The following is an 11,963-nucleotide window of genomic DNA, read 5'->3' as shown; positions in this document are numbered from 1 at the left end:
TTGAGAGGCGGCTCTAAGAATTCCAACATCTAGAGCTTCTAAGTAAGCCTCCATGCGGATTTTCCAATAAGAAAAATCATCTCCCTCAAAGATAGGAGGAGGTCCATCCCCATGGGATATTTTTCTCTAGGCAGTTAAGCCTAAATTCATGAGCATGAGGCTCTAATACCAATTGAAAGGATCAAGATGTCCAAGAGGGGAGGTGAATTGGGCTAATTCTAAAATTCTTTGCAATAATTAAACCCTACACTTAGCCCACTTCACCCCTTGTGCCTAGAATGTGTTCCTATTGATCTATCATACAAAAGTTTTGCACCCAAGGTTCCAATCCTACTCTAGCATGGCAATTCTAAGAATGTAAAGACAAAAAATGAATTGTTCAAATGTAAATACTTAAAATAAAGAGAGGAGAAGGAACTTGGTGATGTTTTGCCGAGGTATCGAAGATTCGCTACTCCCCACTAGTTCTGGTTGGAGCACCCACGCAAGGGTGTAGCTCTCCTTTGATCCGCGCAAGGATCAAGTGCTCTCTACGGGCTGATTCTTTGACACTCCATCGCGGTGAATCGCCCACAACCGCTCATAACTTGAGTTGAGTCATCCACAAGCTCCGCCAGATGATCATGAAACTCTCGATCACCACCAAGCCGTCTAGGTGACGGCGATCACCAAGAGTAACAAGCACGAACTCTCACTTGACCACAATAAACCTAATAAGAAAGGTGGATGCACACTTACTACTCTCCTTGCACTAATGAGGTCTTAATCTTGGATTCTCAAATCTCAATCACCTCACAAGGCTCTTGCTCTCCTTAGCACTCTCAAAGGTGTTTCTCAGATGAACAAATAGGTAAGAGGCCTCCCTTGGATAAATAGAGGAAGTATTTATACCCTCTCATTCAAAATAAACTGTTAGCAGGTTGAGTCAGCACTCTACGGGGTGACCGGATGCTTCGGTCAAGGTGACCAGACGCTCCGGTCAGTTATCCTCGTCACAGAGCCGTTAAGTTGTGACCGGACTCTGACCTATGTCCAGTCAGCACTGACCGGATGCGTTCGGTCATAAACATTGCTTTCTAGAATCTTACTAATGTTGACCGGATGCTGGCGCCCAAAGTCCGATCACTTCGCTGTTCAATGTCCGGTCAGTAACCGGATCCTAACCACTGTCCGAACGCGTCCGATCAGAAAACTCTCTCTCTAGAACCTCTCTGGAGTTGACCGGACTCTGGCACCTAGCGTCCGGTCAATTTTCACTCAGCGTGCGGTCGTAACCAGATGGCTCCAGTTGATCAAATGAATTGAATGGACTCTTCCTTCAGCGTTCGGTCAGTCATTTGACCCTCCGTTCACTTCTAACTCGAAATCATATGTGAATGAAGTTTGCTCCAATTGATCTTATGGCTACTCCTGAGCTACCTAGTGCTAGATTTGATAAGTGTGCACCACACCTAACCCACTAGACTCATCTAGGTCAAGCTACTAGTCCATACCCCCTTTAATAGTATGGCCAAAGGAAAAATAAAGTCCAAAACTACTCTTAATGTCTCTTTAATACCAAACGATACTTAGAATTAGTCCATCATTAACCTTATTGTCAATCCTTTGAAAACCGAAATGATTTCCATCGTAGGGGCATGACAACCATGATTGCCCAATCAATTGTTATTACCATGACCTAACTTAATTGCCTCTGTAAAACACACGTTAGTCATAGTAATCTCGTATTGCCATTAATCACTGAAACCCAACTAGGGGCCTAGATGCTTTCAATCAACGTTGGTCAGAAAATGACAATACCATAATCTGACTTAAACAAAACGGACTACTCCTCTAATTTAAATTTTCCTGTTATTTCTAATTTAATTAGAGGATAAACATAATCATCATTTACTAAATGTAACTGCTCTTCAAATTAAATTCCTCCGTTGATTCGAATTTAATTAGAAGATAATCAACATTAAACTTTACAACGGAAACATGAAAAACTAATTTATCTATATTTCAGAAGCATTTTACTATACTCATCTACTCTCTGAAAAAATTATCCCATTGGTTCAAATTTTGATAGAGATTTAACATCAAAACTTGACAAAATTTATCAAAATATGCTTCTAAAATTAATAAAACTAAAAAGCAGACTGTTACGTTGCATTTCAGCCCGAAGGCCCAGCTAGCGCGCGGCCCAGCTTGCTTCGCATCCGCGCGCGCGGCCCATCGGCAGCTTAACACGGCGCGCGTGCCCGCTCCCCTGCGCCCAGGTCGCAACCTGGGCCTAGGCCGGGAATATCCAACCCCGCCTGGGCTGAAAGAAGCCCGATCTACGCTGGTCGTTCTTCGCGATCGGACGATCAGCCATCTTTTGCGCGAGATCAAAACACCGCCACGACCGTCTCACCCGAAACCCTAGTTTCATTTCCCTGTTCCATTTCTCTCTCCTCCTCAGCGTCGTAGTCAAAAGAGAGAAGGAGCAACACAATAGTGCCACCACCGGTCCCCTCACCGTCGTGCGCGCTCGCCTTAGGCAGAGTGCGCCGCCGTCGAGCAGTCTGGGTGACGATGCCCTTGCTCGCCCTAAACCCTAGCTTTTTCGCTCTCTTCGTCGCCCACTGCAGCCGCCGCAGCCGCTCGCACCTGAGAAAAAAACGCGACGGCGCGGAAGGTGATGGCGCCGCCATGGTACCCCTCGCCGGCACACGCGTGCGGCCGGAGTCGCGCGCGGTGCCGTCGAGCGGCTCCGCGGTGGTGCCCTATGGCCCGAGGCAGAAAGCGCGCCGGCGGCAAGACCTCGCTCCCCCGGACAGCTCGAGTTTTCTTCCCACGCGGCGTCCAGACGACGGCCGGCGGTGGTGATGGGATGGCCGGGCCCCAGGTAGGTACCCCTTCTATCCGTCCTTGCTTCTCTCTCTAGGGTTAGGGTTAGGGTTAGGGTTAGAGTCTCTTTTTAATTTCTTTTCACTTTTCTACCCTAGTCTAAATCTCGCACTAGAACCTGGCTCTTGATGCCATTGAAGGATCTGAAAGTACTTCTAGGCGTAGATCAGTGGGTAAATACTTAGCTTAGATAGAAGACTTGGGTCGCCAAGCACAGTCGCGGCCATGGCGCCGTAGCGACGTGGCCACTGGAGTCGGAGTCGGGGAAGCCGTGCAGCCGCGGTCTAGATCGTCGAACGCAACAGCAGTGCGGGTGCGGTGCTGTGGCGGCGGCGAAGATGATGGCGCTTCTCGTCTCTCACATCGTCCCTCTCGATCGGTCTAGGGTTAGGAACTTCGGGGTGAGGCTGACGGCTACCGATGACCTCATGTCTTGTGCACCAACTTCTACAGTCCTTTTATGACGCTGCGCAATGGGACCCATCAGTCATCCTATCATGACATAGATCAAAGGGCCAATTAATTGTTGGCCCAATTGCTGGAGAACATCTTAACAAGAAAGCCCGGAAGCAAAGCGAACCAAACCCCACCCAGCCTCGCGACTGGATCACACTTCACTCGAGTACTGGCTGCTGCCTCTGAACTTCCACCCGAAAAGCGGAAGCAAACAAACGCAAACGGCTCATCCCATCACATGATTCCCACCTCATCAGCGCCGCATCGCGTCACCGCAATCTCGCAGTCCTCCTCCCCCCAAATTCCCATGTACTGCTCCTCCTCCCAATAATGGCTTTGATTTCGCAGTCCGCACTCGTCACTGCGGCTGGGCACTGACACCGTCCCCGTTTTTGCAGCTGCCGTGAGGGATGAGCCTCCTCCGCAACCGCCGCGCCGCCGCCGCCGGCGGCGGGAGGAGGAGCGGGAAACCCGGAGCCTGTATGCTAGGAGCCACTTCATAAAGGCAATAGAACTTGGAATAATATTGATTGTCTATGCTGCACACAGTGTTATTGCCAAGAATACACTTGTTTACATAATCATGAATATATCTAGCTGGTTTCTGGTGGTATCATGGATTATGGCTCCATTTGCTTTTAATCCATCTGGTTTTGATTGGTTGAAAACAGTGTACGATTTTGATGATTTCATGAACTGGATATGGTATCCCGGTGGTCTCTTTTCTAAGCCTGAGCAGAGCTGGGAAGTGTGGTGGTATGAGGAGCAAGATCATCTACGGACCACTGGTCTTTGGGGAAAGATTTTGGAAATACTGTTAGATCTCAGGTACTTCTTTTTCCAGTATGGGGTTGTATACCAGCTGAAGATAGCCAACAATAGCAGAAGTATTGCTGTCTATCTGCTTTCCTGGATATGTGTGGCTGTGATTTTTGGTGTGTTTGTCCTAATGTCCTATGCTTGAGACAAGTATGCCGCAAAGGAGCACCTTTACTACCGGGTTGTCCAAACTGCTGTCGTTGTTCTTGCAGTGCTAGTGCTGATATTGTTTCTGAAGTTCACGAGATTTGAAATCATTGACATCTTCACTAGTCTTTTGGCATTTATTCCTACTGGCTGGGGCTTGATTTCGATCGCTCAAGTAATTCGGCCATTCATCGAATCCACTGTGGTGTGGAGCAGTATTATTTCTGTGGCTCGCTTGTATGAGATACTGCTTGGAGCGTTCATTATGGCACCAGTTGCATTGCTGTCCTGGTTGCCGGGATTTCAAGAAATGCAGACAAGGGTACTTTTCAATGAAGGTTTCAGCAGGGGCCTCCAGATATCCCGTATTCTTACTGGAAAAAAGACAAATACAGTTTGAGGTACTTAAGATTTCACAACGGCCCTTAATTATTTGCGTAGCCTCTTTACATTGTAGTACAGAGTAACCACAGGTTTTGTGGACTAATTTGCATGTTGACTGGGGTTCATTGTCGAGCTTGACTGGAACTCTAATATTTTTAGGCCTCACTGTTTCTGTTATGTACTTTGCTCATAGTTAATGTTACGAGTGCATTGATTAGTGAACAAATCAGTAGTCCCTTCGTTTTGATTGGTTATTCACAGTCTGCATCACAATACTGCTAGCTTCAGGTAGCAAAATAGCCAACTAAGTCGATTGCACAACAGCCAATTAAAGCTGGATGGGCTTTCGTTTATAAAAAATTAAAATGGCATCCAAAACTTGAACAAAATCTTTGTTTCATGGTCACCGCAATAGGAGCAGAATATCCCCATATAGCATATTGGATAATAACCGTGCTGATAGCGGCAGTTAAACTTTGTAAACTTGCAAGTGGAAATAGTGCTATGTGTACTTTTAGTTTAGGACGTGCAGTTGCTGGGTGCTGACTGTTTTGAGTTTTCCTGAACTGGTTCTGACCCAGATTGTCGCAGACTTGTGGTGTAGCAGCGGTGCTCTATGCCTCTATCTCCTATGTACAGCTTAGCAATTCAGTGTGGAAGGGCTCTGTGCTTACTGATATAGCTTAGATCCATATCGAACTCTTCCAGTAGCTTTTATAGCTATCTAGTTTAGGAGTCCAGATTTGTGATTTTGGCAATTTGGGTCTTCAATTCTTGTACATTGGTAGAGCTAGTTGTGTGTAGCTGATTCTATTGCAGCACCACCGGTGAGCTCTGGTGACTTATTTGTTTACCTCTGCTGGAAGCTACATCTTTTGTGCTAGCAACTGTGTTGTGAGTGCTATTGCCCTGCTGAAGGTAGAAAGGTTGCTGGAAGGAATTTTCCTGGATGTGACCGATCAGATGAGCGATCCATTTTACCGAAGGTACTGCTGCCAAATTTATCCATCGTATTTGTCGTCCTGATGTAGCGAGCTGCTGGTGTTTGCTTGAGTTCTTTTTTTTTTATTGCTGGTGTTTACTTGAGTTATTGACTCATCGTGTCGTCCCCCGGGTTGGCAGTCCAACTCCATCCAGGCGCCTGCTGCCTCGATGGCTCGACTGCTCGAGCCACCAGGCGGAGGCGGAGAGCCGGACACTATCGGCCAAGACTAGACGGACGAGGGCCATGACTCGTGCCGGCGGTCGTGCGCACGCAGTAGCACTGGCCGCTGGGGCCAGTCCAGTGCTTAGGGCAATCCCAAAGCACAGTTCTTTTTTTTTAACCTGGGAATTGCATTACTCAGCTGCTGCAATGTTAGCAGTGACAATTACAAGTACATTACTCGGGGTGGGGCTAGTAATGAGCTCATCACCTTCAACACACTCATAACATAAAGCATGGGCAGCTCTATTACAATCCCTATTCTTAAACACACACTCAAACTGTAGAAAATTAGAGTGCACAAGGGCCTTCAGGTCATCAGCCATGTTGCCTTCAGGTCTAGCGCAGGGTTCAGCTGAAAAAAGTTCTTGGTGTACCATCAAAGCATCTGTTTCCGGAATCAATCTTCCAATGCCCAAGTCTAGCGCCGCTTGGACGCCTTGCAGACAGGCTATTAGCTCGGCTTGGAAAGCACTCAACAGGTAATCAACCTTCCCTCTTCCTGTTAGGATCACATCTCCATCACTTTCACGAATTAGAAAGCCCCAATTACCTGAATTGGATTCCACAAAGTAGGAGGCATCACAATTCAGTTTCAGAACCCCCTCCGGCGGTTTGCTCCAGCGGGCCCTCGGTTTCTCCTGTCGTTGCTTCTCACCTTGCTGCAACTTTATGATTTCCTCCAAATATATTCACAGTTTCTAGAGTAATTGCACTATAGATCCAACTCTTTGAATGCATGGTTTCATTAGTAGTTTCTAAGGAAAAAATTAATGAACTTGTACATGTTTCACAAAGAGAGCATGATCAGTTGTTGCAAGGGTATATGCAGCACTCACGTAGGTGCACCAAAAGAGAGCTTATCCAGTTCTCATCAGTAGCTTGCGTGCCGTATAAACATCACCTTGTATTATTGTTGTGATTTACTATATGGAGGTGTCGGAGCCGAACTTCTTCCAGGGCGTTCTCGGTGAGCTCGTCCCCACCTGCTATTGCGCGATTGTAGGGTCTCGACGGTTTGTGAACATCGATTTTCAAAACTGGGCATCGAAGTATCCATAAGGCTAGTTTTTCAAAGTGGTTTTGCCTATATATGTTTTTAAAATAAAAATATGATTAAACATTGCAAACCATCTAAATAAAAAAAATAAAAAGCAGTATAAACATTTTCTAAAAATATAATCTATTTTATGATGCTCTATTTAGAGATATTTGGATCTTATTACCTGTTTACAACGCTAATGTTTTGTTGCTGGTAGTCACGACCACTATTTATTTACATTATCGTTGTGTGCTACATTAGACTAGAAGTTCAACCAAAAGGGTAATTTTTTTTATAAAAAAAAGGTCCAATGGATTCCGAGTACACGAAAGATCTCAAAGGCGACCCTAACCTCGCAGATGCCATTCTCCACCATATATAGATCGTATTTAGACATTTCATGTCTAGTGATTTACTTTAATTGAATTGATTGAGTATAGTAAAAAAAAAAAGGTTTCAAAAAAACGGGGCATCAAACCTGCAATCAAAATAAATGAAAGCACCACAATAATTTAAATAAATAATGGTCGCAACTATATGAGCAATAAAATACTAGTAACAAGAACTAAGAGCTCTAAATAGAGCACAAATAGATAGATTGTATTTTTACAAAAAAAAAATGGTACTAATTTCTTACTTTTTATTTAAAATGAATTAGCTATTTTTTAGAGATTTAACCATATATTTATTATTTTTAGAAAAATACACGGATAGGCAAACGACACCTTTAAAACCAATCAAGGGCCAAAGTTGTCAGTTTTGATGATACCTAGTTTTACAGTTTGATGACCAAAATCAGACTTGCGATAGTTTGATGGCTAAAAATAGACTTCTTCCTTAGAAGAAGAAAAATATTGAATCTACAGGTTTCAATAATTGCACTACCTAAAGAACTTGATGAAATTAATATAATGTTATAGATGATGCATTTTTCTATAAATTTGAACTAAGCTGGTGTAATTTGACTTAATGATCAAGCTGAAGTAAACTATCATCTGTAACCGGAAGAGGACTACCGTGGAAAGGATTCACCGGATGCAGATAAGGTGAAGACTGAAGAGCACCAGCTCCACGTCAAGAAACCATGTGGGTCCTTGGTACAACTTAGAAGCTAAATCAGCATTTGAACATACTACGCTTAGACTAAAACGCAAAAAGTGTAAAAAGCCTTTAATCAAGTTTATTCATTCCAGATCTACATGATCAGGCAGGTCATCAAGACCAAAGTCTTTTTGACAGCTAATCTGCCAAAATAAATCTCAGGAACAATTCTGCAAATTTCATACAAACTGGAATTCCAGAGCACAAAACATGTTAACTGAGATGCCAAGTACTTAATTCACGAGGTATTCCATAATCCAGACCAGATACCATCACTGCAGGTCTCCAATAACGACAAATCATCCATCTACAAATAGAAACACAATAATCTGAGCTCAAGCTCTGAACTAGCATCATAAAAGTTAGCAGCGATGAAAGCTACATTTGCTCTATGTTTCATTTATAATGGGCAAAACCAAGGCAACAGAGATGGCAAAACAAATAGCACGGTCTAGTCTTCATCCAAGATGACCTCCATCGCACTAATCACAGGCCTATAGAGATGCAATAAAGTCAAGAAACATACAGTAAAGAGAAACAATATTTATATTGGAGAAATAACCTCATTATTACTCGCTATGCCTATCAGAATCAACTAGCACAGAGGACATTTTGTAAGAAAAATCGAAATTTGCTAGAAATTTGTAATAAACATATCTTATCATGGATGTTCCTTAAAATCGGAACGGACCTGTAGATCTGAGGTGACGGGATAATAATCTGCTACGTTCCATCTAGAGACTGTCACACGTCATCATTACCAGCTGGGCCAATACAAAATAATCAGTCTCCTTTTTTTTCCTCAAATTTGTAATTAATGATGATGTTACATTCAAATTTATAAATGCTATTCTTAAATCCACCAATAGTTCGACTTCAGCAAACCACAGGCAAAAGTCCACCCAGGAAAGAAATCTCTCGTTTTGCCAAAAGGTCCACAAAATCAATAAGAGATCGCTCATAGTGACAATGGGAATCTTAGACACGGCACAACAATCGTGGTACAGCAGCTCTAGATAAAGCATTTTGCAAGTCCACAAGGAGCAATTAAAATACCTGGCTCAATACAATGTATGGCTCATAAAAATGCAGACTTCTTTTGTTCCATATTGTACATCTTAATGTGCAAGTGCAGTAGTTCACAATAGATGAATTTAGATGCAATTCCATAAGATAAAGATAGCAGGCTCTTCTTTCCACAAATCATCCTGACACGTGAACTAGTGATGGAACCTAGCCATCAACAGCTATTATTGATGGAATCTTTAAAAATTATTCACCTTTTGGGTCACTGAAGTTCATCTATCTTGACCTACAACAATGGCCATGTGGAAAGTATAAGATTAATTTCAATATGAAAACTTTGCTACCCTATTTCAGTTTTGAATTAGAAAATGTTTATGGCTTCCATGGTGTTAATCGGGTACTAAAGGCAAACTAAAAACACATATAGGCACAAACCTTAGGAACTACGTAAGGAAGTCACACACACTGTCCTACCCTTGTTCATATAAAAATGTTTGAAACTGCTTGTCTAACTAGAAAAATGGCTATGTTATAGAGGTAAAATATGAAAAACATCTAGAGCAATCAAACTCAAGGACTCCAAAAGGATGTAAAGCTGGTTTTATGTAAAAGGTGATCTGATGTAAGCTAAATATACATTATGTAATATATATGATAAACATATTTTTAGGACATCCTACAATGGTACGGAAATTATCTTCTGCAGAGCTTCAGTACTCCTAGTCAGAGCAATGTGAGCTCGTATTCATTTAAATTGAACTAAATCGGACATAGGAGCAGAAAAAATAGGTTGACAGGAGTAGAAGAATCAGGTTGGTGTCCCATTGTGGGAGCTTGAATGTCAATCAAGGAAAAAGTGATAGCCTGTTTGTTTGGTCATACAGCATTAACTTGGCTTTTGCTAAATTTGTTGCAGCAATCTTGCTTGAGACCAAAATTACCCCCAGAAACATCAAATTCTTATCACTACTCTGGATGAACTAAAAGATATGCATCTAGAAGGAAAACGGGTGAGCATGCGAATTGTGATCGTGCTTAAGCTGTCTCCTATGTGGCAACAAGCAAATATGGTAAATAACAAATTATAATCCGACATTACGAAGCAAGGAAATGAAACTGAGACCAGGGCAAATCACCTTCTGATAGCCAACCGAATCCCTTGCAAGCCGGGGCAGCGAGAAGCGACGTCATGAGCGCCGAAGCCGTGGCGCTGTGCATGGGCATAAGGGACTCCAGACACACGCTGCTCATCACCACCGGCGACCTACACAACGAAACAACAGACAATAATATATCTGAGTAACAATTTCAAACAGAGCAAGCCAAAAAAAAGGACAAAAATACAACGGCTCCACGGGCCCAAAACCTAAGGTAGTGCGCACCTTAGGAGTACGCGGGGGGCAGAGGTGGGCATCCGCCTCGGCAGCGGAGCAGGTCCGGCACGCGAGGCGGCTCTGGCCGCCGCGCTGCGGAGGGACGACGAGCCGCTGGACCGGAGGAAGGATCTCGCAGCGGAGGCGGCGGCGGCCATTGCGGCGGCGAGGAAGGCGGGTGCTGTGTTCTTCTGCGCTGCGGTGACCGGCGCGACAGGAGAGCAGTGCGGGGACGGAGAGAGATGCCAAAAATAAACCCTACGGCTGTGCTGGGCCGGTGGGTTCGTCGTTGCGACTGATCCTGCGTGAAATTGGCCCGGCCGCATGAGTCCGTCAGGCAGGTTTAGTTGGCCCATTCGCGGATGGGCCTGGCTCCTCTGCTGAAGGGATGGTTTGACTTTTTTTTTCTTTGAAACTTCGCTTCATCTCCTTCTACTACAACTAAAAAGGATTTTTTTTTTCGATATTTGTTTTGGTTTGTCCGTCTACTCATGTCTGCGATCCCACGACATCTTCCACATGCATACTTCTTCTTGATTGAATATTGCATGTCATGTGATAGAGGGATCACGGCAAAATAGGAAATAGAAAATTATTGTGCTATCCATATACATATTGCATGTTTGCATGCACCAGCATATATGGCAACGAGCAAAAGGAAAGAGAATTAACACAGAAGGAAAGAGAATTAAGACAAAAAGAACCTCTTTGTATTTCTGAGAACCTTGCCAAATCTGCGTGCATTTAATTACTTCTCCTCTTTGCATTTGCAAAAGGGACAGTTTTTTTCCTCCTTTCATTTGGTTTCACGCTCACGTGTTTCATCACCCTCACTTGCTGTTTCAGGTAGCGTGCCCGTGCGTTGCTACGGGGACAACTAAATCTTTTGTACTAAAAACACACAGATCGCACAATAAGATAACAATTCTGTTAAATTAAATACCGACGTTAAAGTGACATTTAATTCAAAAAGTAAAGTTCGTGAAATTAATACAGTCACGGAGAGCATGGCGTCGCAGACTCACAAACTCTACTGTATAGACTTTTTTGTGATATGGCTAAGATAATATTTTATATCGATAGAAAGAATTCTCCGATATCCATTTTTTTCATGCGTCAATAAATCCATGAATAAGTTCTGTTGCATCTCCATATAATCCTATACACACAGGTTCGAGTATATATGTAAATATTAGTGCCTGTCACATGAATAATATTGCGTGTCTTAAAAAATCTCTCATAAAATTTTAAAACAAAGTATGTTATACTCATCGTATAAATATGTGTGGCTTTAGAACTATTCCACACAGACATATATTATAGAATAAGGTATCCACTTGAGTGTCTACTCCAAGATGTTGAATTAGGTGTTGTAATTCTTAATTTTGACACATTTTTTAGGTCAAGGCAATTAATGGTGACACTTTTCTTGGTGGTGCATAATTTTATGGTACACCTCTTGACTATCTGAGTAATGATAAGTTAGCACTACAAAGGCTTAGAAAAGCTACCGAGAAGGCCAAAGTTGAGTTTTCCT

At 43.3% G+C, this 11,963-nt stretch overlaps 1 protein-coding gene and 1 pseudogene across 9 annotated transcripts; one reads left to right on the top strand and one right to left on the bottom strand.

Moving 5' to 3' along the window:
• The first annotated feature begins 3,315 nt into the window (after window positions 1–3,315).
• On the top strand, window positions 3,316–4,910 carry LOC136452997 (callose synthase 12-like; annotated as a pseudogene).
• Window positions 4,911–8,240: 3,330 nt separating this feature from the next.
• On the bottom strand, window positions 8,241–10,650 carry LOC136452996 (protein NUCLEAR FUSION DEFECTIVE 6, mitochondrial-like). Of its 9 annotated transcripts, none has more exons than XR_010758932.1 (5): window positions 10,436–10,650; window positions 10,190–10,317; window positions 9,308–9,339; window positions 8,719–8,791; window positions 8,241–8,521 (listed from the first exon to the last, which is right to left on the bottom strand). XR_010758932.1 is itself a non-coding variant. In XM_066453572.1 (4 exons), exons 1-3 carry the CDS (start codon window positions 10,582–10,584, stop codon window positions 9,326–9,328), a joined length of 291 nt encoding a protein of 96 aa, XP_066309669.1. In that variant the 5' UTR covers window positions 10,585–10,650; the 3' UTR covers window positions 8,241–8,521; window positions 9,308–9,325. The 9 variants fall into 9 exon arrangements, 5 of the variants coding, with proteins under 5 accessions (XP_066309669.1, XP_066309670.1, XP_066309671.1 ...); XR_010758933.1 differs by having other exon boundaries at window positions 8,241–8,334; XR_010758930.1 differs by lacking the exon at window positions 9,308–9,339.
• Window positions 10,651–11,963: the final 1,313 nt, after the last annotated feature.

This window comes from Miscanthus floridulus, chromosome 5 (assembly GCF_019320115.1).
Source record: "Miscanthus floridulus cultivar M001 chromosome 5, ASM1932011v1, whole genome shotgun sequence".
Lineage (NCBI taxonomy): Eukaryota > Viridiplantae > Streptophyta > Magnoliopsida > Poales > Poaceae > Miscanthus > Miscanthus floridulus.
Note: the sequence above shows the minus strand (reverse complement) of the source record. Positions and strands in the feature narration are given on the sequence as shown.

Coding starts and splice junctions, on each gene's coding strand:
- LOC136452996 (XM_066453572.1), bottom strand. CDS start 10,584: ATGGCCGCCGCCGCCTCCGCTGCGAGATCCTTCCTCCGGTCCAGCGGC. Junction 10,318..10,435: donor GCCCCCCGCGTACTCCTAAG/GTGCGCACTACC, acceptor TTCGTTGTGTAG/GTCGCCGGTGGTGATGAGCA.